Source organism: Vombatus ursinus, unplaced genomic scaffold (assembly GCF_900497805.2).
Source record: "Vombatus ursinus unplaced genomic scaffold, bare-nosed wombat genome assembly UNPS02014793.1, whole genome shotgun sequence".
NCBI classification, from domain to species: domain Eukaryota; kingdom Metazoa; phylum Chordata; class Mammalia; order Diprotodontia; family Vombatidae; genus Vombatus; species Vombatus ursinus.
In genome coordinates, this window is record NW_020954571.1 from 12,406,280 (window position 1) to 12,430,905 (window position 24,626).

The 24,626-nt window shown below is 41.0% G+C and overlaps 2 protein-coding genes, 2 non-coding genes and 1 pseudogene across 6 annotated transcripts in view; 3 read left to right on the forward strand and 2 right to left on the reverse strand.

Annotated features, from left to right (window-relative positions):
- The window catches only part of LRSAM1 (leucine rich repeat and sterile alpha motif containing 1), a 35,730-nt gene extending 28,308 nt beyond the window's left edge, over window positions 1-7,422 (reverse strand). Inside the window, exons 1-4 of one of the 3 annotated variants that reach the window (XM_027869299.1) lie at window positions 7,363-7,422; window positions 5,131-5,236; window positions 1,417-1,473; window positions 328-372 (exon numbers count right to left, since the gene is read on the reverse strand). In XM_027869299.1, coding sequence (XP_027725100.1) covers window positions 328-372; window positions 1,417-1,473; window positions 5,131-5,236; window positions 7,363-7,409 — 255 coding nt within the window. In that variant the 5' untranslated portion in view covers window positions 7,410-7,422. Of the gene's footprint in view, window positions 1-327; window positions 373-1,416; window positions 1,474-5,130; window positions 5,237-7,231 lie in introns of all 3 variants that reach the window. The other 2 variants (XM_027869301.1, XM_027869300.1) reach the window with 2 other exon arrangements.
- An 83-nt stretch (window positions 7,423-7,505) lies between these two features.
- Window positions 7,506-11,918, forward strand: RPL12 (ribosomal protein L12). Its single transcript, XM_027869302.1, has 7 exons — window positions 7,506-7,657; window positions 8,784-8,857; window positions 9,185-9,283; window positions 10,513-10,594; window positions 10,879-10,965; window positions 11,658-11,770; window positions 11,858-11,918. Exons 1-7 carry the CDS (start codon window positions 7,621-7,623, stop codon window positions 11,861-11,863), a joined length of 498 nt encoding a protein of 165 aa, XP_027725103.1. The 5' UTR covers window positions 7,506-7,620; the 3' UTR covers window positions 11,864-11,918.
- On the forward strand, window positions 10,670-10,801 carry LOC114048726. Its single transcript, XR_003569792.1, has one exon. It is a non-coding gene; the product is annotated as a small nucleolar RNA SNORA65 (small nucleolar RNA).
- Window positions 11,156-11,288, forward strand: LOC114048725. Its single transcript, XR_003569791.1, has one exon. It is a non-coding gene; the product is annotated as a small nucleolar RNA SNORA65 (small nucleolar RNA).
- Window positions 11,919-21,667: 9,749 nt separating the features above from the next.
- LOC114048694 lies at window positions 21,668-22,314 on the reverse strand (annotated as a pseudogene).
- Window positions 22,315-24,626: the final 2,312 nt, after the last annotated feature.

The window sequence follows — 24,626 nt, forward strand, 5'->3', positions numbered from 1 at the left end:
CTGAATTGCAGTAAAAAAACCTGGATTCAAATCATGACTCTAATATATACTTGTCACTCTCTAGGCAAGTCAGACTCTGGGTTTCAGTTTCTTTCTTCTTCTGTAGAATAAAATAGTAATATTTTCACTACCCACTTCACAGGATTGTTATATACAAGGGAAGCTCAGTATAAACTTTAAAATGCAATAGAAATGTGATTTACTATTATGATGATTATTGGTAATCATAATCATAATAATAACAACCAAGGAAATAAACCCAATGAGGTCAAAAATTATATTTAAAAACCACCAAAATCTCTCATTCAAAATTAAAGACTTTCTCACCTTCTTCTGAAGTACTTTGCATGTTGAAAAAACCCCAAATGGAATCTAATGAAAAATCAAAGTAAAGAGTTAGCCCCCATCAAAGATCCTTCCATTTTCTAATTTACCCTGTAGATAGGATAGTAAGTACAGTCTGGGTGTGGGAGATGAAGCTGAGTTAGTTCACATGGGAAGGAAGCAGCTGAAGGCCCCAGCGATGCACATCTTGGGAGAGTTTGTGGAGTAGTATTTGAAGAGTTGATTTCTGACCTAGCCACTGTTAGTCATCAGTCAACAAGGATCAAACAATTAAAAAAAATGGCTTATCTGTGTGGGGTGAGGAGAGAAGAAGGGAGAGAATCTGGAACTCAAAATTTTAAAAACGAATGTTAAAAATTGTTTTTCATGTAATTGGAGGAAAATAAGATACCAAATAAATAACTTTATAAAATAGGGAGAAAAATAGCTTGTCTGAGTGTAGTTAATAGCTTATGCTTAACATGAAGCAAAACTATTGATCAATATGACAAAGCTTAGCATGATGGCACAGTGTCTTTATCGATAAATTAATACTCATATGACCAACCAAGGAAACCCCAGCATACATTCCGTGAAGCTTATTTGCAGGAAAAGAGCTATCTAGACTTCTTTAGTTTCACCTTAAGAAAAGCCTTGAATGTCCCTTTTTTTACTTCCCAAGCTCCAAACTGCCTCTGGATACTATCTCTCACCCTGGAGTAAAACTAGGATAAGTCAGAAGGCCCCCTGGTAGTCTAAGGACAGAACAAGGGTTTCTTCCCACTTTGGAAAGGACTTGCAAAGGCCTCCCAGAAAACCCATGATCTCCACCCCAATCCATGCCCTTCCAACACTCCAAGGGCTTAACTATAAACTCTTCTAATTTTGTAGTTATTTTAAAGCATGTCATTGTCAAAGTACCACCTCTAATTTTTAGTTGAAGAGAAAATTACAGAAAGTCTGAAGATTCCTATCTCTTTTTGGCAAGTTGGAAAAAAAAAAGATTAAGTTCCCACTGTCCTTACTGTAGACATCAGGTCCAAGAAAATAAGTCAAATAAAACACATAACTCAAACACCACAATCACATTACCTCTGAGAGCTCACATCTAGAGATGTCAAGAATGTCATCTGCCCCAGCTTCTTTTGCCTAAGGGGAAAAAATTACCAAACAATCCTTCAATGTTAGCTCATTTCGACAATATTTAAAGCAACCTTAGAAAGTTGGAAATCTGGTCACAGAATCAAAGAATTTGGATCTGGAAAGCACTTTAGAAATCATCTCCGTAATGAGAAGAAGGCAAGGCAAGAGATAGAAGAAGTCAGCTGCCAGGGTCACACGGTTAGTCAGACCAGAAGTTATAACAAGATAGCATTCAAAGAGGCAAGCAGAACAGCAATAGAGGTGAAAAAAACTCATGAACTATATACTATGAAGTGATGGGAAATAAGGAGTTATGTATAAATATTATTAAAAAATACCTGTGATGAAGTCGATCCCTAGTTAAACAAAATCTATCTGTGCATCTCTAGTACTCAACACCATACATAGCAGGGTCAAAGATTAAAACATAAAAGAGACCTCAGAGATCACCTGAGCTCAAGCTCCACATTTTAACAGAAGAGAAAAATGTAATTCAAGTCAACTAATATTCGTCAGGTGTCCACCATGAGTAATGCTAGGGATAACTCACATTTATATGGTGTGTTACAAAGTACTTTTCTCACAGTAAACTGTGTGATAAGTTTTGCAAGTGTTATTTATCCCCATTTTATAAATGAGGAAACTGAGACTCTGAGAGGTAAAACTGTCTTGCTCAGAGTCACACAACTAGCATGTGGCATGGCAGGCATTCAAAGCCAGGCCTCCCAACTCCAAATCTAGCATTCTTCTCACTATACCACACTGCCTTCTTATATCATACCAACTCACTGGGCTGTTGTGAGGAAAGCTCTTTAGAAAACATTACCCTAGCTTCTTTTTCTCCTCTTCAGACACTCAGAACAAAACCAACCCATTCCCAAGACTTTCAACTTTCTTATTTAATTCCCTTGATACCCTCTGAAGATATTAAGGCTTTTTCAAGGGGCACTTGTTCCTTCTTCTCCTATGAGAATGTTAGCATTTCATTATCACACAGCTCTTTCTCATTGATCAAATAAATTTAGTTTAAAGTTTCTCTGGACTCACATATTTGTATTTCAAAGTTCCTACTCAGCTCTAGTCTTTTCATCAGAAATGCTTGAAAGTCTTCTATCCCAATAAAGGCTCAATTTTTCCCCATAGGATTATACGAAGTTTCACCTAGGGTAAGTTATTCTTGGTTGTAAACTGATATCATTCGCCTTTTGAAATAGTGTATTTCAAGATCTCTTATTTTGAATAGAAGCTGCCAGGTCTTTATAGTTCCTTGGTATTTTTAACTGCTTCTTTCAGAATGTTTGTACTATTTTTTCTTTGACGTTGGAAGCTCTGGATTTTGGATATAACATTACTGGGACTTTCTCTGTTGGGATTCCTTTCAGGAAGTGAAAAGTAGATCTCTACTTTGTCCTCTGGTTCTAATAGATCTATTTTTTTTTATCATGGTTTTCAAGGAATTTAATGATTGTTAAATTCTCTTTCCTTGACTTGTTTTTTAAGTAGGTCATTTTTTGCATAAGCAATCTTACACTTACAATCTTACACTGCTTACAATAGAAGTAGTCTTCTATTTTTTCAATCTTTTGATTTTGTTCCAATATTTTGCTGCCTTATAGAGTCACTGATTTGTATTTGAGCTACTCTAGTTTTTAAAGTTTACTTCTTGGGTAAGGTTTCCCACTTTTTCTTCTAAGCTCCTTCTTTTCCTTCCAATTCTTTCTTCAAAAGCTTTTATTTCATTTTTAAAATTCTTGCTTCATTTCCTCTAGGTATTCATTCAGTCCTTTTAGAAAATGCTTTTGTCCTTTGAGTCCCTGCTTGCAATTGTTATGTATTTAGATTTGCAATAATTTTAGTTACCTTCTTTGATTTACTCATCTCCCCAACTTTAGTTCCTGAATTGGGATTTTGTGCCAGGGTCAGGTTCCATTCCCTATTGCACTTTTGGGTGGGTGGTCAATCCTGCTTGGTTTTGCCCTGGATCCCCTGAGTTCTTGCATTGACCTCTATACCTCCTGGGGTTTAGTCCTCCGGGATCTTTGAGGTTTGGAGCCCTGAGTCTTTAGGGCCCTTACTCTGGCATCTCGAGATCAGAGTGTTATGTACCTCAGCTGCCTTGGGCCTAAGATGTCTTGGTCTGAGAAGTGTGGCACCGTGTCAGTCAGCACTATACTGGTCTCCGGCACTTTCAAAATCCCCCTCCTGTGACTTTCTAGCCCATCTGGAACTTTATTAGGGGAGACCACTGCTCTTGCTATCTCCAGACACAGAACCTTGCAGTTTAGAGGTACACAACATCTATTCATAGTTGTGCTCATTTTGCTTAGAAGGGTTCTCTTTCCCAAAGCCTATGGGCTTCTGACTTGGCTTCTGACTTTTTCTATAGTTCTAGAATAGAAGAAGTCACTTAACAGTAATTTCTCACTGGACTTTTTCATGATCACACGGTCTGGTACAAACTTCAGTTGTAAGTATGTGGGAACAAGGTAGTCAGTCTCCAGTTCGGGCAGCCATTTTGGCCAGAAGTCTCCATTTCATTCTTAGATAACTCAAATTATAAAGAAGCTTTTCATTATATCAAGATGAAATCTATTTTTCTGCAGCTTCTACCAATACATAATTCCTAGTTCTATCTTTCTGAGGTTTTGTTAAATAGGTTATTAAATAAGTCTGCTTTTACATAACATCAAAGATTTCAAGCTAGCAGAGACCTTAAAGGTTATTTTTTCCAACCCCTTTATTTTAGATGAGGAAACACAAAATCGGAGAGTCAAGAAACTTGTCCGAGGTCATAGCAAGTGACCTTGGCAACAAGTAGCAAATACAGGATTACAACCCAGTCCTTAGACTTCAAATCAATTGGGCTTTTCAATATGCCACATACAGCCATTATATATCCCCCACCCCAACAAGTCTTCCCTTCTCTAAGCTAAACATGATGGCTTCCTTCACTGATGCTCATGTGGTATGCTTCCTGGATCTCTCCCTATCCTCTACACCCACTCAAGCTTACCAATATTCTTTCTAAAGTGTGACACCCGGAATTGGACTCAATAATCAAGATGTGGTCTCACCAGTAGTGAATTCAGTGGAACAATCATCTTTCTCATTCTGCACATTGTACTTCTATTAATAAGGGAGGGGAGATGGAGAAGGAGAAAAGGGAAGAGAATAAGCATTCATAGAGTGCCTCCTACATGCCAGGCATTGTGCATAAATATCCCATCTGACCCTCACAACAATTCTATGAAGTGGGCACTGTTATTATTTCGATTTTACAGATGAGGAAACTGAGGCAAACAGAGGTTAAATGATTTGCCCAGAGTTGAACAGCTAGTGTCTGGGACAAACTTGAACTCCAGTCTTTCCAACTCCAGGCTCAACTCTCCATCCACTGTGCCACCTAACTACCTATTAATGCAGGGATATATCCACTTCCTTTTTTCTTCCAGGCTAAGCTGAACAAGTCTAATTCCTCTTTCACCTACTTGAAGATAGTTAGCATATTTACCACTCCACCCCTCCCCAAGTCTTCCATTCTTCAAAGTAAATAACCCCAGATGCTCATTCTCTACAGCTCACTGCAGAATGCAAGTCACAGCAGAGAGTAATAAAATATAAGACTGAACAAGAGAAAATAATGAGACCAGAACTCATACTCACCAGACACATCTGGTATTCAAAGCGTTTCCGAGCTTCATCATTGGGTTTCCTTTTTCGGAAGAAAAGAGGCATCCTTCTCTTTCCACCAGAAATAGTCACTGGATCTCTATGAAATGATTAGAGAAATCAGTAATACAGAAGAACATATTTAGCTATTTCTGGTGCCTCAGAGACATTTTTCTATCTCTGTTGTCTCACTGGATAGAACTGCCAAATAATAACTTCAAGGATCCTGAAAATCATCACAGTAGGATTCTGAAATCAAATTAACAAATATTAAGTAACTGCTATGTGTATGGACCCTCATGCTCACATGCAAACGGTTCACTGTCCTGTGACCAGTGGCCAATAGGGTATCTTGTATAATGTGTTTATGATGACAGTGATCGCCCCTGGAACCACCAAGAAACATAAGAAACCAGTTTAGCTAAGTATGGACAGGCTCAGTACCAGGATGGCCAGGGTAATTAATTTTTTGACCAAAAAAAAACTTCAGGAAAACTGTCTACTAAGGATACGAGGACTGCAATCTATGTCAGTAGAGGGACCATCTTCACTGCAAAGATTATGGATCCTTGAAGCTGAAGACAACATAACAATGATGTATTAGGCTGGTTCATTTATTCATGAGTTCAACAAATATTACTATCTACTGTGTGTAAAGTACTCTTTGCCTTACCAAGATGAAGAGTAAAAATACCCAAGTTCTCTAATAAGGTTGAATTAGATGATCTCTGAGGTCCCTTTCAGTTCTGATGTTGTTGTTGTTCATTTGGGGTTTTCTTAGCAAAGATTTTTTTCCTGGCAAAGAATGGTCTGCCATTTCCTTCTCCAGCTCATTTTACAGACGAAGAAACTAAGATAAATAGGGTTAAGTGACTTGCCCAGGGCTACGCAGCCAGTGAGGCCAGTCTTTCTGAAGCACGCCCTGTTCTATCCACTTTGCCAGCTAGGCGTTGCTGCTACCACCACCCCTACAATCTGTGTTAAGAAACTGACTGAAAACTCTGATCTTACTCATAATTTAAACCTCCCCTACTCCCCATTTAATCAATCACTCAACACCTTCTATGTGCCAGGCACTGCACTAAGTACTAGGGATACAAAAAAAAGGGCAAAAGACAGTCCTGCCCTCCAGGGTTGACAATCTAATGGGGGAAACAACAAACAAATCTATACAAACAAATTATATACAGGAATACACGTTAGAGATAAGAATAAATATAAGAGGGAAGGTTTGGGAAAGGCTTCCTGTTGAAGGTGAGACTTTAGCTAAGACTTGAAGGAGGCCAGAAGCCAGACACGAGGAGGGAGGGCATTCCAGGCATGGAGGACAGGCAGACCCCTCCAGGGAGAGACTCTCTTGTTCCCGTTCATTTAGCCCAAAGAGGCACCCAGAAAGTCATGTTCCCTTGCAGCAACAGGCTAGCCTGGATGAATGCTGTCTTAAGGATGAATGCTGACATGTCACAATTACAGATTCAGAAGGTCAGAGTTCTACTGAAGGAACAGAAACCATCTTATCTTGCAGATGAAGGAAATGATTTGCCCAAAGTCAAAGGATGAGTTAGTAGTAGAGGTGGAATGAAAACTCTGGTTTCCTGACTCCCGGGCCTGCATCACCCGTGTCTATTTATAAGGGTAGGAAATAAAGATTAATGCTACTGAATACCCCTAAACCCCCCAAACTAGGGGTTTACAGCAGCTGACAGCCACACCTAGGGATGGTTAGAGACTAGTGCACAGGCTGGGTAGGGACGAGGAGAAAGATCCACGATCTGGGTTCCCCAAACAGCCACAGCCTTGCTTGCCCGGCCCATGAAAGCACTCTCGGGTGCGGGGATGGAGCGAGACTGCGGGGCATCTGGGTTGGCTAGGGGAGAAGGGAGGACCCCAGAACTGAAGAGGGGAAGATTCCCTTAGTGCAGGGAGTGGGTGCGGAACCCATTGCTGCAGGGGCTGGGGGTTCGGCGGGGGCAGAAGCTGGAGACACCAGAGCTCGGAAGAGGGCAAGGACCGCCCCAGCAAAGCCCCCCGCCCAGCCAACCAAAAAGGGGAAAGGGGTGTAGCCGAAACTCAGATCTTAGAACCCACGCCGTACAGGAAAACGAGACTCCCAGATAAGAGCGGGGACAAGATCTCGGGGAGCTGTGACTCCGGGGACTGGGGGGTGGGGAAGGGTCGGTCCCCGCCTCCCCTCCTACCCCGCCAGATGCAGCAGCTACAGCTCACCGCGATCGCCGGCTTCCCAACCACCAGCTCCCGCCCACAAGCAACATGGCTTCCAGAGCGTCAGCGGTAATGCTACGGAAGTTCTCGCGAGACTTGGATTTTCCTATATCCGGCGTGACTTGGGCCTCGTCCGGTCTTTTGGTTTCCAGCTCGTGGTGGTGAAGGTGCAACTTCTTTCGGTCGTCCCGAATCCGGGTTCATCCGACACCGGCAGCCACCCCGCAGCATCCAGGCCAAGCTTCCACCTTCGTCGCCGCCATGCCTCCCAAGTTTGACCCTAATGAAATTAAAGTCGGTGCGTCTCAGGGCCTGGGAGGGAATGGGAGAACCGGGGCCTACTTCTCTCGCCAAGTCTACCCCCAGCCTCCCGCCGCGCGTGCGCCCGGCTCTCCTTGTGTTCCGGTCAGCTTCTACCCCTGGGCCCAGCGGGTTCCGAGCCCCTCAGCCTTCCTTCCCCATGTGACGCTCCAGGTCTGTGGGATCCCCTTCCCTTTTCCCCAACTTCCGTCCTGTCTTAACATGAGCTTCTCCGAGCTCGAGTAGTGAGGGTCAAGGTCCTGGCTTGCCTTCTCTAGAGGCGTGTTGCTTTTGAAAAGAGGTGGGTGGAGGAGAATTGGTCTGGGTTTCTAAAACTACACCTGGAGTGGACGGGAATGCTGGTGTGGGGCCTCCTTACATCCATTTTGATACTAATATTAGTCCAGTTATTTTAACGTAAGGGCGCTTGAATCCCAGCTTGGATGCTGGATTTCGAGCTGAAACAGACATCGGAGATTCTCATCCTTTTTTAAAAAGATGTAATTAAGCAAACATTTGGTAAGCACTGAAGATAGAAAGACAAACGGAGTAATCCTTGTCTTTAAAGACCTTTATATTGTGAATAAAGTACTTTGTAGATCCTCAGGTGTTGTGAGTTCTAACAGTATGTTTATCAGATTATGAGTTCTGTTACAGCTGGGATTCTATCTTAAATTAAAATACTCCATGTCTGCTCTGCAATTAATAAATGCTTTCTGAGCTTCATAGGGTGCAAGTCCTGGTTGTAGCATTGTTTGTGTGTTGTTAGTATGCCTAAGATTTGCAGCTATCATTCACTGTTGTCCAGGCTATAAATTACCCGGTGGAAGATAATCTAGAATGTGAAATCCACAAGAGTGGATTTTTAAAGGCTAGCCAGTCCAGACCTTTGATTTTTGCAGAGGAAAAGGCCTAGAGTAAAGAACTTTCTCAGTTGTGATGTTGCTAGTGCCAGGAACAAAGCTCAATCAGATGTCCTATGTCCAACGTACCTTGGACTCTTAATCTTTTGTATCTTAACCTACAAAGGCACTGCAGAAAATGAGATTTTCCACGAATCTCGTAAGTCACATATATACAAGCTCACCTTTTTTAAAAAAGTGTTGATCTTTGTTTTTTCCTAGTGTTTTTAAGGTGCACTGGTGGTGAAGTTGGTGCCACATCAGCTCTGGCACCCAAAATTGGTCCCTTGGGTTTGGTAAGTTGTAAGGATATTTTTTATTGGATATAAAAGTGTTTTCTTAGATTGCATCTAAATTTAGTGTTTCAAAAGCACATGCATTTGTAAGAGACTGAAGCACAGTAAATTAATTACTGGGAATCTTCTTTAATTAAATTTTAGAGGTATTGAGAAATTATTAGGAAAACTTGTGAAAATTAGTGAGGAAGTAAATTATTTAGTTTTAAAGAATTTTCAGGAATTGCTTGTGTTCATTTAATGGCTATTTACATGGAAAAATTGGGGATACTTTATGTAGCGAGTGTTGTGAGACAATATAATCACTTTTTTCTTTTTTTACTTTAGTCTCCCAAAAAGGTTGGTGATGACATAGCCAAGGCAACTGGTGACTGGAAAGGGCTAAGAATCACAGTGAAACTAACCATTCAGAACAGACAGGCCCAGGTAATTATTTTGCTAGTAATTTTCTCTTGTTAATATTGACATGTGGGCCACTGAGCGCACTATAAAGGATATAAAGTTTCACAAATGAACTGTTGACCCACTGTAACAAGTTGTGGTGGCCATGGAGAAGTCCCAGTCCTGAAGGATAATGTGTAGTTTAAACTACCCATGAACTAAAACTTGAATATGGTGGCAACCAAAAAAATAATACTGTCTTGGACTTGCTTTGGAGAGATGAAAGTCCTACAGGTCCCATTATAACCACATCTGGATTACCGTGCTTAAAGGCAAAATTGGCTTGCTTTTCAAGTAATAAAAATAAGAGAAGAATATATGAGCATAAATGACAGGACCAGGGTCCAGAAAGAATTTGACTGGCTAGATGTTTGAAGAATTGAGTAAGATGAAATTAAATGGAAATGGAGATCAATGTAAAGTCTAACACTTGGATTCTTAAAAAAAAATTCAAGTCTTAGGCTTTAGATCTTTTTTCTGTTAAATGAAACTTCACCAGTTCAAGATGGGGGGTGGTATGCCTAGATGTAGTCTGAAGAATAATTTGGATTTTAAGTCAACTGTAACATGGCAGCCAAAAAAAAAAAAAAGTAAATGCCATCTTGGGCTGAATTTAGCACTATGGAGATGATAGTTCTAATTATCATGCTTTGCTTTGACTGGACTCACTCTGGTATATTGTGGTCAGCTGTGCCTGCAACATTTTAGGAAAGATAGCAGTAAGCTCATGAAGTTGTCAGGAGGTCATAAGTTCCCCCTCACTGAGGCTGTTTTAGCAAAATCTGGGTGATTGTTTACCACATGTAGCAGAGAGCTTTGTTCATGTGTGCCTTGGCCTGGTACTCTTGGCTTCCTTTCATTTCTGATGGTATGTGTGAATGAGGTGGGGCAGCATAGGATATTGAAGAGAAGTGGGAAATCTGAGTTTAAGTCCAGCTAGCTGAGGCAAGTTGTTTAACCTCTGAACTTGATTTAATAGATTCTTTGTAACCTTAAAACTTGATAGAGATACGAGTTAGGATTCCTTCCTTGGTTCTTCGGAAGTGATGTCTTTGTTATGCAGGAGGCACCTGATTGCCTCTGCTGTGGAGACTTAAATTCAGGCTTGCCCAGGAGCACTGTACTGAGTGATGACAGGCTAGTGACTGGTGCTGGGACACAAAGTATGGGAAAGTGTGCATTTGGGAAAATAACTTGAGTTTGTCTTTCTTTAGATTGAGGTTGTGCCTTCTGCCTCAGCCTTGATCATCAAAGCCCTAAAGGAACCTCCTCGGGACAGAAAGAAGCAGAAAAATAGTGAGTTGCTTTTTTTGAGAAGATTGAAGATTTTCCCTATGTATGTGTGGGATTTGGTTTTTTTGTCTTTAGCCACCTGCCACTGCACCTGGTTCCATTGTTGTATTGGCTGGTGCAATCCAGTGGTGAGCTGAGAGAAAAACCCAGCTTAGGAAACAGGGTTATTCTGCTTGTGGGTGACTCTGTGCCGAAAGCTTGGGAACAACTGGTTAGAGGGTCTAAGGATTCATGTCACCTTTGCTGGGTATGATGAGAATTAACTGAGTCTTGTGTGTTTTCTATAGTTAAACACAATGGAAACATCACTTTCGATGAGATTGTCAGCATTGCTCGACAGATGAGGCACCGATCCTTGGCAAGAGACCTTTCTGGTAAGAAAAAGCTATGTGGTTATATGGAAACATGCCTTGAGTGTTTGGAGTACTGTGAAGAATTAAGATATACATGACAAATTTTTTAAATTAAAGCAGCGCTTTGGGTTTTTTAGCAGGTATCTAATAAAGTCGTGCAGGGAAGCAAAGGCTGGCCTCTGTGACTTGTGTGAATGTTTGCCTTCAGCCACCCGCCACTGCACCTGATTCCAGTCTTATGTTGGCTGGTGCAATCCAGTGGTGAGCTGAGAGGAAAAACCCAGCTTAGGAAACAGGGTTATTCTGCATGTGGGTGACTCTGTGCCGAAAGCTTGGGAACATGGAGCAACAAGAAATCATGTCTACTCTGGGCTTCAGAACACGGGTCAGCTTTGTCAAGTATTGGGTGTGGATTTATTAGAAAGCTATTAAAGGGTGGTTTGTAAATGTCTAGAAACAGAAGCTGTGATCTGAGTGTGTTTAAAGGATGAGGTTCTGGCTGACAAGGTCTTAAATTAAGTAGATTTGAAGACTAAAGAGGACAAAGACTGTTTTTAAATGTTTATTTGTAATACATGATATACTGTTGGTGGTTAATATTTTAAAGCAAGAAGTCAAGGGGGCTTTGGCTCAAGCCTGTTTTCCCTGCAGAACAAGATTGAGGGAATTTCAGGCACTGGGAGCTTAATGTCTTATTTTCCCCTTTTGTACAGGAACCATTAAAGAGATACTTGGAACAGCCCAGTCTGTGGGCTGCAACATTGATGGCAGGCATCCTCATGATGTCATTGATGACATCAATAGTGGTGCTGTGGAATGCCCAGCAGTAAGTATTAACTTAGCTCCTTAATGATATTTTAACATTGTTGGGGACAAATTTAGTATAAAACTGATATTTCTCTTCTTTCCACAGAATTAAAAGCTACGAAGGAGACTTGTAATAAATTAACATTTGACAACACAGAGGCTCTTCATTTTTCAGTCTGGAAAATTTTTGTGTCAGAAGCTACCACGCATTCTGGGAAATAACTGTTAACTTAATTTCGTTGGCCCTCTTTGAGCTACTTTGCAGTTCATTTGAAGGAGGGAGGGTGGTGTTAGAAGAGCAGGGAAGTTATTCAAGCTTAGCAGTGGGACTGTAAATTGACAGAAGACTGGTTGGGCAAGCCAAATTTGCCCCAGCAGTGAGCAAACTTTGTCATCTTTACAGTGTACTTGTTTGCCTTAAAAACCTTGAAATGTGGGGTATTTTGGGGATGAGGATCCCCTCAATACAAACTCAGGACAGTTCAGTTAATGACAGTAATAACTATGACTCGGAAATCAAGAAATTGAGAGGTTCTAAAGGAATAACCTTTGGCTCAAGAATTTTGCACAGATGGTATGTGTTTATTCTAAGGTAATTGTACATGGTCAACAACATAAACATTTTGTATTCCTTTGTGTGTAGAGTGAATATTGTTGTGTAGTGCCTTACTAGTGGGACTTGGGCATCAAGATATGGTGGCTGGATGATGGCTGGGTCTAGAAGGTGCTTATCTGCTTGAACCCTTTCATTTTATATGTGAAACTGAGATGTGTCTGTGACATCTTAATTCATGAGAGGGTATTTCTGAAGAAAAAAATAATAATTTGGGTCTGTCCACTACAGTTATTTTAAGGTGTTAGTAATAATACCTAGCTGACATGGCAATTTCAGAAATGACCACAGGGAGGCAGCACTTGCTTGTACCCTTTGCCTTTTGCCACCATTATCAAGGATGTAGGATTTCTTTTGGTTGCCGGGGAGTTGGAACTACTGGTGTGTAACATTCTCAGCTGGCATACTGTAGGATTGTCAATGTGCCTGACCCTTTAAAAGCAGCAGGAAAGAGTGTAGGGGTAATTGGGGGATTAGAAACTATTGGCATGGATTGGTGTGTCTTCACTTCTGTAGGCTCCAGTTAACCCCTTTTGTTAAGTCTGCTTGGTCATCGTAGGCTTACTCAGTAAGTAGGACAGAGCACTTAAGGTTCCCTTCTGACTCCTGGCAACTGAAGGAAGAGATGTTTCCCTACCTGGAGTTGGTGGATTGTACTAGTTGGAGCTGACAGTCAATTGTGTGGGCTCTTGCCACTAAAACACCAAAAGGAGAAGCTTCCATCAATGCAGGTTGGGGGCAAGGGATGGCACAAAAAAAGTATTAACTAAGTACATGAGAAGGCTAGAGTTGGGCTGATAAAGTTGAAAGTCATTTGTTCTATCATAAATCTGCCCCCAAAACCACCCTGTTTTTAGCCCTTCACTTTAGTGCAAGTGGAACAGACTGAATTGTCAATTTTTCTTATGCTTGATAAAGAGTGCTTCGAAGTCCCTGTTACCATTCAATTCATCTTTAAGCTATCCATCCCACTGGACAGGTTAGCTTTTGTCTTCATGCTTTGTTTTGTAATAGATATTTATTGAAATGTACCCTTTGGTCATCTGACCCAACTCCTCCATATTATAGAAGAGGAAATAAAGGCAAGATTTTAACCTCAAGATTTCAGAAGGTGCTAGTTTTAGCTTGCGGTTGTAACCTACTTTATTTCCTCAGAAAACACCAAATATAGAGCAACATTCACTGCTTATCAGGTTGTGACACATGAGGATGAATAAAGAACATTTTTCAGAGAGGTAGTGGATGAATGATCTTAAAAGATTGGCTTAGAGCCAGGTAAAGATCGAGTGTTCCACTACCTACCCGCAAGTCTATCACTGGTTAACCTGGGTCGACCAATTCTGAATCCAGCTAACTTCATCTTGCCACATCTCCATCCTGTCCATAATGGTAACTGCTAAAATTTAGATACTATATCTATAGTGTGCATTCCTCATGTCCTAAGGAAATAACTCCAAAAATTCAACTGAGCAATTTTTCAGTGGCTACCATGGGTAATCATGCTACAGTAGATGTTGGGGATGGATGCAAAATAGTCCCTGCCCACAGAGAACTTGTATTCTATTGGGGAAGAGACAATATGTGGTTTTAAGTGTATGTGAGACAGAAAAACAACCATGTAGAGGGACCATAACATCTGGGAAAATGAAGGTAGGAGGTAGAAGTATCTTGGAAACGATAGTAATATCAGAAACAGCAAAGATCTACCTACCCACAATACCTTATATGTTGAAGTGGTTGAAGTGGCGAATCATTTTCATTATTTTCTTGAAGGATTCTTGGATGCATTTTGATAATATTTCAGAATTCTTTCAGCCTGATGTTGGTATATCAGATAGTCATCTTAGCCTCTCCTTCCAATTTTGACACTTTTAAAATGAGTTTGTCATTTTTTACATTTTCTCTCTCCCCACCCACCCTCTTGAGAAGGCAAGCAACTCAATGCAGGTTATATACATGTGGAGTCATGCAAAACACTTCACAGTAATGTGAAAAACTATTTCCCTTCATCCTATCCTGGCCCCCTACTCCCCTGTTTATTCTATTCTCTCCTTTGTTCCTGTCCCTCCTCAATAGTGTTTGCTTCTGGTTAACCCCTCCCCCAATATTCTCTCCCTTATGTCATCTCCCCAATCTTTTTATCCCATTTTCCTGTAGGCTAAGATTTCCATACCCAATTGAGTGTGTATGTTATTCACTCTGCCTTCCACTGTAAAAACATTTTCTTGTTTCTTTTATGTAAGATAATTTACCCCATTCTACCTCCTTTTTCCTCCCAGTACAATCCTCTCTCACCCCTTACTTTGCTTTCTAGATATCCCTTCATATTCAACTCACCCTGTGCTCTCTGTCTATATGTACTCTTTTTAACTACCCTAATGAGAAAGATCTCATGAGTTACAAATATCTTTCCACATAGAAATGTAAACAGTTCAACTTTAATAAGTCCCTTATGATTTCTCTTTCCTGTTTACCTTTTTATGTTTCTTTTGAGTCTTGTATTTGAAAGTCACATTTTCTATTCAGCTGTGGTCTTTTCATCAAGAATACTTGAAAGTCCTCTATTTCATTGAATACCCATTTTTTTCCCTGAAGGATTATACTCAGTTTGGCTGGGTAGGTGATTCTTGGTTGTAATCTTAGCTCCTTTGATTTTCGGAATATATTCCGAGCCCTCTGGTCCCTTAATGTAGAAGCTGCTAAACCTTGTGTTACCCTGATTGTGTTTCCACAATACTTGAATTGTTTCTTTCTTGCTGATTGCAATATTTTCTCCTTGACCTGGGAACTCTGGAATTTGGCTACAATATTCCTAGGAGTTTTCCTTTGGGGATCTCTTTCAGGAGATCTGGGACTGATTCATATTTTTCTTGGAGGCTTTGGATGTGGGAGCTTTGACTTTGTTGTCTTCTGGCTGTATGTTTTGATCTTTGTCACCAGAGAAAGATTCTATGGTCTTGATTGTGAAGGGCTTTAAAAAACAGGTGTTTATATTAAGCAGAAAAACCAGTTAAAAGGCTCTCATCTAGGAGAGGTGATGGTCTGGATTAGGATGGGGAGATAGATACACGAGACGTGAAGTCAACCAGACTTTGCAGCTGATTGGATGAATGTTCCTAAGTAATAGGAAGGTTAAGAAGGAAGAAGAGAATTGGAGATGTCCCAACAGCTACTGTTGCCGAAACTGCTGCCTAAAAAAGTGTGGAAAATAGAAAGAAAGGTAACAGGATGCATAGAGTAGTCCTATACAAACAGTATTAGGAACTTGAAAACTAGAAGGAAAACTTTGTTTGGGGCGGGGGGAGCGTCACTAAGTTATATTGGAGGAAAGAGATGGTTTGGACTGATGCCTGAGGTGGGGAACACCCATCTGCTTTTGATGAGTTACCAGGTGCAGGTAAACTATATCCCAAAGTACTGAAAGCTGGTGATAAGATTGTGAACCACTATTGGAAACAATGCTTTATAATCTCCAGCCTTTCATTTGTTGTTCCTTATCACCTAGAATGCTCTCCCTCCTTATTTCCCTTCTTTTTTCAAGATAGCTGAAATACCACCTTTTACACAAGAACTTTCCTGATCTCCACCCTCACAACTACCTTGTACTTTTGTGTGTATGTATGTATACATGTACATACATGCACATGTGAGTGTATATATATGTACATGTATGCATATTATGTGTATCTGGCTAGCTATATTGTCTCCCCCATTAAAATATAAGGCCCTTGAGGATGGGCTATTTCGCCTTTGTCTTTCTATCCCTTATCCTTAGGCACAGTGCCCAGCACATGTTTGTTGTTCAATTATTTTCAGTCATACCTGCATCTTCATGACCTCATTTGGGGTTTTCTTGGCAAAGATAATGAAGTAGTTTGCCGTTTCCTTCTCCAGCTCATTTTACCGATGAGGAAACTGAAGTAAACAGGGTTAAGATACCCAAGGTCATACAGCTAAGAAGTGTGAAGCCACATTTAAACTAACAAAGATGAGTCTTCCTGACTCTAGGCCTGGCACTCTATCCACTTCACCACCTAGTTGCCCTGTCTGGCACATAGTAATGTTTTTCATTCATCCATTCCTTCGTGGAGAGCAAGAGAGGGATTAGAGATCTAGAGAAGGGCAAATGTCCCAATTTTTTAAAAAAAAGAAAAGTCTTTAAACTATGACCCAGTGAACTTCATTTTGATGACTCCTGATGTCACACTGGGAAAATTCAGCAATAGAGCATGAAAAATTAAGTTGGAAAATATTTTTGTAAGGAAGCAGTGATTATGGCATAGCTTTAGCAAGAACAAGTCCTGCCAGATGAATCATTTATTTTTTTTGACAAGAGTTAGTAAGCTGGTAGATTGGGGGAATGCTGAAGATACAGTTTACTGAGATCAGAGCAGACCATTTGATAAAGAATCTCATACTATCCTTGTGGAAAACATAAGATGTGTACTAGATGATAATACAATTATGTGAGTTTGGAATTGGTTGAATGGCCAGACCTTAACAGTAGTGGCTTGATAGCAGCTTAGCTAGAGGTCCCCATCAGAGTGCCCCATGTTGCTTAACGTTTTTATCAGTGACACGTGTGGAGGCATAAATGGCATTCTATCGCATTGTAGATGGCACAAAGCTAAGGATAGCTAACACCCTGCATAACAGAGTTAGAATCCACCCAAAAAGATCTTGACAAGCTAAAACATTAGGCTGAATCTTTTGTTATCATTGTGTGCAGTCGTTTTAAGTCGTGTCTGATTCTTTGTGAATGAGGAAACGGAGGCCAACAGGATTCAGTGATTTGCCCATGGTCACACAGTTAGTAAATGTCTAAGGCCAGAATTGAACACTGGAAGATTATTTTTCAGAGATGTGAAGATAAGGATATAAAAAGAATGTAATTGTCTTTCTACTTAAATAGTACACAATTTAAGTTGCAACAATATGGTTATTAAATTGTATGTTATGTGAATATGCAAATTGAATAATGGCTAATTTTGTTACCCTCATCTCCTATTTTTGCTGTCTTTTTAAGGAAGGCCATGGATAGATGAAGCAAGTGTTCTCTAATTATACCATATTTGAGGGACCTAAATGTTGTTATTAGGGCAGCTAGGTGGCACAGTGCAATGGAATGCCAAGCCTGGAGTCAGGAAAACTCAACTTCCTGAATTCAGATATACCAGCTATGTGATCCTGGGCAAATCACTTAATCCTATTTGCCTCAGTTTTCTCATCTGTAAAATGAACTGGTGAAAGAAATCGCAAATTACTAGAATTTGGCTACAATATTCCTAGGAGTTTTCCTTTGGGGATCTCTTTCAGGATATCTGGAACTGATTCATATTTTTCTTGGAGGCCACATATAAATAGATTCTCAGAAAAGCTGAATTTCTAAGCTAAATTCACTGGGAGCATTTCAGAAACACTCAGGCTGAGTAAGTTCTGTGTCCAGGAGTGACTCTGAGCCAGTTCAAACTACTCCAGTAAGAAAACCCAGCAAGAGTCATACCCAACTGAAAAATGACTGAACAACAAATGTTATTTTTTTATACTCTTTCCATTGCAAAATAAAAAGTACTGCATTGAAAGAAAAAAAAAAAGCCCTTGTAACAAATATGCATAAGCAAAACATATGCTTGCATGTCCAAATTATATGTCTCAGTGTTCACTTTGAGTCTGTTAACTGTCTAGGGATGTGTACCATGTTAAGATAAAATTCAAAAATTAATTTCACAGAAGGTAGGAGAAAACATTGTTAGCAACTTTTCTGAAAAAGATCTGGGAATTTTAGTGAACCAACAGCTCATCAGTCAGAAATCTTATGGGGCAGCATGTAGGGGGTAAGCTAGGTGATGCAGTGAATCCCTCTTAGAGTCAGGAGGACCCGAGTTCAAATCCAGCCTCAAGATGGTTACATGTGTGACCCTGAGCAGGTCACTCAACTCTGATTGCCTTAAAAACAAACAAACAAAGTTAATGTGATTTGGGGCTACATTAAGAAAGGCATCATTTCCAGGAATGAGGAAGTGATAGTCTCACTGAACTGCCCTGGTCAGACCTCATCTGGAATCTTGGGTTTGGTTTTTGTACTTCCTCTTCCCCCAAACTTAGGAAGGACATTGTGAAAGCATCCAGGGAAGGACAACCAGGATAATGAGTCTGTATTATGTGAGGGTCAGTTGAAGAAACTAGGGATAGTTAACCTCCAGAAGAGCAGATTTAGGAGACATAATCGCTTTGTGCAAATCTTGGACAAGCTGTTGTATGGAAGAGACCCTACAGGGCCGTCCAGGCAAAGCTTATTAACAATTGAAACTATCCAAAAAGTGGCATCAGCTTCCTTGGAAAGTACTAGCTTTCTCCTCATTGGAGGTCTTCAAGCAGAGATTAGAGAACCACGGTTTGCCAGTTATGTTATAGTAGGATTTCTTTTGGGCTATGAATTAGACTAGAAAGCTGCCAAGATCCCTTCCAATTCTGAAATGCTGTGAAAAATATGATTAAATGGAAATATGGGCAAGACAATGCCAGTGCAGAAGATAGGGATGGCTTTGATATCCTGCGTGATGCTCTGGAGCTGCTGAAGGATGCCATACTAGTAAGGATGTAGTTGGCATGAATGTTGCTGCCTCTGAATTCTTCCAATCTGAGAAATATGACTTGGACTTCAAGTCTCCTGATGATCTTAATGTATACATCACCCTGATGAGCTTGGGGACCTGGAAAAGACCTTCCTCAAGCATGTCTGCTGAGATCCCTTTAACCAGGGTGATGGGGGAGCTTGGAAAGCATTCACTGCTACCGTAGGCATTCAAGTAGCACAAGAGGATCTCAAAGTGACCAACTGGAAGCCATGAATAAAAAATCCTGCAACTGTCTGCTGCCCAGAGTGAACAAGATTGGCTCTGTGGCTCTAGATCTCTGCAGGCGTACAAGCTGGCCGGTCTAATGAATGGGGTGTAATGGTTTTCCGTCATTCTGGGGAGACCAAAGATAGTATCATTGTAGACCTAGTGATGAGTCTCTTTGGATGAATCAAGACTGGTGCCTCCTGCCTATATGAATGCCTGGCCACATATAATTAGATGCTCAGAAAAGCTGAATTTCTAAGCTAAATTCACTGGGAGCATTTCAGAAACACTCAGGCTGAGTATGTTCTGTGTCCAGGAGTGACTCTGAGTCAATTCGAGCACCAATCACCAATTTAACATCTGTTCCTCTACTAAGAATGGGTAGTTCCTATACCAGACCAGTTGGATCTGGGAGGGAGGTGTCATGGGGCTCTGCTACTTAACTCCACTCTCATTTCAGTCCGTTAGTGGTTCCATCACTATGTGCCTGACCACCTGGAACTCTGTTGGAAGACCCAGCTTTGTGATCTTATGACTGGGATAAAATGACTTTTCCTCACCCTTCTTCCCAGCCATGTGTCTATGTGAAGCCCTACCCGTGTGGTGTAGTCCCTGAGGTGCTCACATGCTAGGTCCTTTGTGATTTTTACATATAAAATGAAGAAGTATTCAGTAATCCACTGTAAGGGAGGGGAAGAAAGAAAATTAGGGAGAGCTTTTGGGGAGCCTTCTCCCTTGATTGAAACTTCCTCTTTCTTAGACCCAAGAGACAGAGAAGGGATTTCTCTCCACATCCCTCCTTTTATTTGGGTGGGGGAAGATGCTTTATTTAGAGTCTGTGGGCAGCTGCCCTCCATTTCCTACAAGGCTGCCCCAACCCCATCTCTTCCTCCAGGCCTTCTTTTCTGCTTTGAATGTGAAAAATAGGGGAATGGGAAACAGGGGGTGGGCAGCTGTGAATGTTTCAGACTTAGAACAATGACGTGAGAGGGAACAGAGGCCTGTTTCTTAAGGGGGACATCTGTTCTTTTGCCAGCTGCAGTATCTGAGACACAGTCTATTCTGTAAGAGAGACATCTTCACCCTGTAGTGCTACTCTTTGTACTACTTGCTGGGGATCACTCTCTTAGCTGATGGAGTCAAGGAGAAAGGTCACACCAAACAGTGATAGTCAGTCTTCTACCTTCCCAGGGAACCACAAAGCTCACCGATTTAACTGAAGGTGACTGTATTTGACAGAGACTTCACAATGGGAGATCAGTGCTCCAAATCAGCCGTCTCTGGTGTCAAAGATAGATCTTCACCTTATCCCAACCCAAGCCTCAGAAGGGTAATTCTAGCTTTTTCTCACTGCCTCTGCCTCCCACTCCTACCCCACCAAAATCCTACATCCTGATGCCCAGCAGGCCTGAGGAAAGGCCAGCAAGATGGGGGAAAGATTAAGATCAGGGTCTATAGACACAAGGCTGAAATATTTCTCTCAAATGTGCAGGGCCACAATGGGGGCTAAAGGAACCCAAAGAGTGAGAGACATAAATCTAGCCCACATCCAAATTCTGAGCAGAAAATCCATCTTCCAGAGACTGGAGGATGAGCTTCCTCATCCAGGAGACTGACTCTGTCCCAGAATTGGGGAACATGGTGTACAAGACCCCATGTGTATAAAGAGTGGAGATTTACTGAGGATTGACTAGGCAACAGAGACCCCCCCAAGATACACTCTCTCCCAGGCCACAGAACAGTTTGGGTCTATAAATTGGGCCTGTAATTGGGGTTAGGGAGAGTTATAGTGAATAACTGAGGAAAAGCAGTGCCCACTTCTACTGCCACTCTCCTCTCCCAACCCCTATCCCATTCCAGTTAAAGAGTTGTCAGCAGTTGTCTTTCCTGCCTGTCTCTCCCTAAGCTGCTTTCTTCCTTTGTCTAGAAGGCTGGGGGTAGTAAGCAGGAATAAGAGGAAATACATGAGGGACTGATAAAATCCAGGGGCCTCTGGATAGGACTATTCCTCTTCTCCCTGTATTGGGATGAGGGCCAGGGCACATGTAGGGTGAGACCAGAAGAGGGAAACAGCGTGTTCTTCCTAAGACTTTGATCTGGGGGCACCATCCTTGTTCCCCTGTTCTGTTCTGTTCCCAGCCCTGCTAGGGCCCGGGACACTTCCAGAAACCTCACTGCCTGAACGATAGGAGAGATGAGAAAGCTGGAAAGGACATAACCCCTCTCTTTGTTCAATCCTAGTTTTTGGTCTTTAGGATAATTTTGGGAAGAGGAGAAAAACAGGAAAGAAGGGAAAGAAAAGTGGCAAGAATAATAGAATGCCCTTATCATTTGCCTGAAGTGGCCCTGAGATCATCAGTGCAGTACAAGAGGGGTGGGGATGGGGAGATGAGGGCATCACAGTAGACAAATGGCTTGGGGAAGGATGATGGGAGTCAGGGGGGTAATGGAGTCTTGACTAAAGCAGTGACTGCTTGATCTGTTCCTTTGCCACTTGCAATATCTGAGACACAGTCTGCTCTGTGAGGGGGACATCGTCACCCCCTAACGCTACTTTATGTACCATTTGCTGAGGGTCACTGTCTAGAATCATCCCTCCATCTATGATGTCATCTACAGCCAGGAAGGGCCCTTCTATGTTCTCTAACAGTGCTCACTTCTCAACCTTCTTCTTCAGCATCTGACTCAAAGAATCAGAGGCAGTTCAGAACAGCCATTACCATCAGCTCCTTTTCATAAGAGCTGCCAATCACGTAGAAGTAGAGATCAATGCTGCCTTTGTACACCACAGTCAGTCCTTCCAAGAGGGCAACCTCACTGTCAGTAGAGTGGGTCTTGTTGAAAATGTTCTTCTCAAAAGCCTTCTGCTCCTTGACACTGGGGTTGGTGTTGTCATAGTACCCAACAAAGAGTCACTCTCTATTGTTGTCCAGGATCAGGATGGTTTTGACTACGTACCGAGAAGGTTCCAGGGTCAACGCCTCCATTGTGCCAACATTCTCCACCCCTTTCCCAAGAGCATTGGTAACAGAAAACACATATAGCAGTGGGAGACATGTACTTACCCAAATGAGGTCAAAAATGCAATCTCTAGATCCCCCTATTGTGGTGGGAATTATGATTTTTATAATAATTGGTATGATATGTATATTGAATATACTAATAGATTAGTATATTTTTCAGAATTGCCTTTTCCAGCTTGTGAATCAGACTCACAATGCAGCTTGGACTGATCAATCAAACCTCGACAAGGTTAACAATCGCTGGCATCCTTCTGCCTGTGTAGCTGAAGTGAAGCGAATCAAAGACTGTAGAACCTGTTCCCGTCACAGAACTCTGGTTCTGTGACCTACCAAGCAATGACCCCCAAGGATTCAAGCAATATTGCTCCCACAGGACTCCAGAATTGTTGTATTGTCTTCTATTTCGATTGTGTGTAATCCACCTTCCCCTCTCCCTTCCCATTGTGATGTATGTGTATTATCTCAGTCTTTACTTCTGGGAATTCAGGAGAATTCCCAATTTGCAAATCTGTTCATCATAATGAAACTAATTAATTAAATGGCTACCTGATTACTGCCACTTGTCCCTGGCCTGCTGTTTTGTCATTCTCAGATTTAGAGACTGGCTCAGTAAAATCCTGTTAACACTATTCTCAGCCACCTTCTTCTGCCTTTCTGTTCTCTTTCTCTTGAGCAGCGACTAGCAATTCTGAAAAATGAATTGTTTCTAGCATTGGTTGTTAACCTTATGAGCTCAAGAGTTCCAGACTTGAGTGCTAGTTGCCCAGAGGAAGGTTTCCTTTTAACCATGTGCTTCCCAAAAACCTGGAAAGACTTACATGAACTGATACTGAGTTAAGTGAGCAGAACCAGGAGAACATTGTACACAGTAACAGCAACGTTGTGCGATGGCCAACTTTGATAGACTTAACGCTTCTCAGCAATATAATAATCTAAGACAATTCCAAAAGACTCATGATGGAAAATGCTATCCACATCCAGAGAAAGAACTATGGAGTCTGAATGCAAATTGAAGCATACTATTTTCTTTTTTTGTTGTTTTTTCTTTCTTGTGGTTTTCCCCTTTCATTCTCATTCTTGTTTCACCACATGACTAATTGGAAATGTGTTTAATATGATTGTACATGTATAGCCTATATCAGATTGTTTGCCATCTTGGGGAGGGAGAAGAAAAATTGGAACTCAAGATCTTATAAAAGTGAATGTTGAAAACTATCTTTACATGTAATTGGAAAAAAATAAAATACTATTAAATGGGGAAAAAACCAAAACAGTGTGCTTCTTAGAGGAGAAAAGGAAAAACAGGAATAGGAGGACTAACCCTCCTATAACTAGCAAATTAAACCTACTTATTACTGTATCCAATGACCTTAACATCATCCTCTTGATGTCTTTTAAAATTCTGTCCTAGGAACTAATGAAAAGAAATGCTAGGGAAGGTGGCCTAGCCTTTCCAGATCTTAAATTGTACTATAAAGTAACAATCCTCAAAACCTCTTGGTACTGGCTAAGAAATAGAGTGGTGGATCAGTGGAATAGGTTGGGTATGCAAGACACAGTGGTCAAAGACTATAGTAATCTACTGCTTGATAAACCCAAAGACCCCAGCTTATGGGATAAGAACTCACTATTTGACAAAAACTGCTAGGAAAACTGGAAAAGAGTATGGCAGAAACTAGGCATAGATCAAAATCTTATACCATATAACAAAATAAAGTCAAAAAGGGTTCAAGATTTAGATATAAAGGCTGATTCTATAAGCAAACTGGGAGAGTAAGGAATAGTTCACCTGTCAGATTTACAGAGAACAAAAGAATTTATGACCAAACAGGAGATAGAGAGGAAATGCAAAATGGATAATTTTGATTACATTAATTTGAAAAGTTTTTGCACAAAGCTAATTCAACCAAGATTAGGAGGGAAGCAGAAAACTGGGAAAGAATTTTTACAACCAGTGTCTCTGATAAGGGCCTCATTTCTAAAATATATAGAGAACTAAGTCAAATATATAAGAATACAAGTCATGCCCCAATTGATAAATGGTCAAAGGATATGAACAGGCAATTTTCAGATGAATAAATTAAAGCCATCTATAGTCATGAAAAAATGCTCTGAATCACTATTGATTAGAGAAATGCAAATCAAAACAGCTCTGAAGTATCACATCACATCTATCACATTGGCCAACATGACAAAAACAGGAAAATGATAAATGTTGGAGAAGATGTGAGAAAATTGGAACACTAAAGCATTGTTGGTGGAGTTGTAAACTGATCCAACCATTGTGGAGAGCAATTTGGAACTATGTCCAAAGGGCTATAAAAATGTGCATACCCTTTGACCCAGCAATACCATTTCTAGGGCTGTATCCCAAAGAGATCATACAAATGGGAA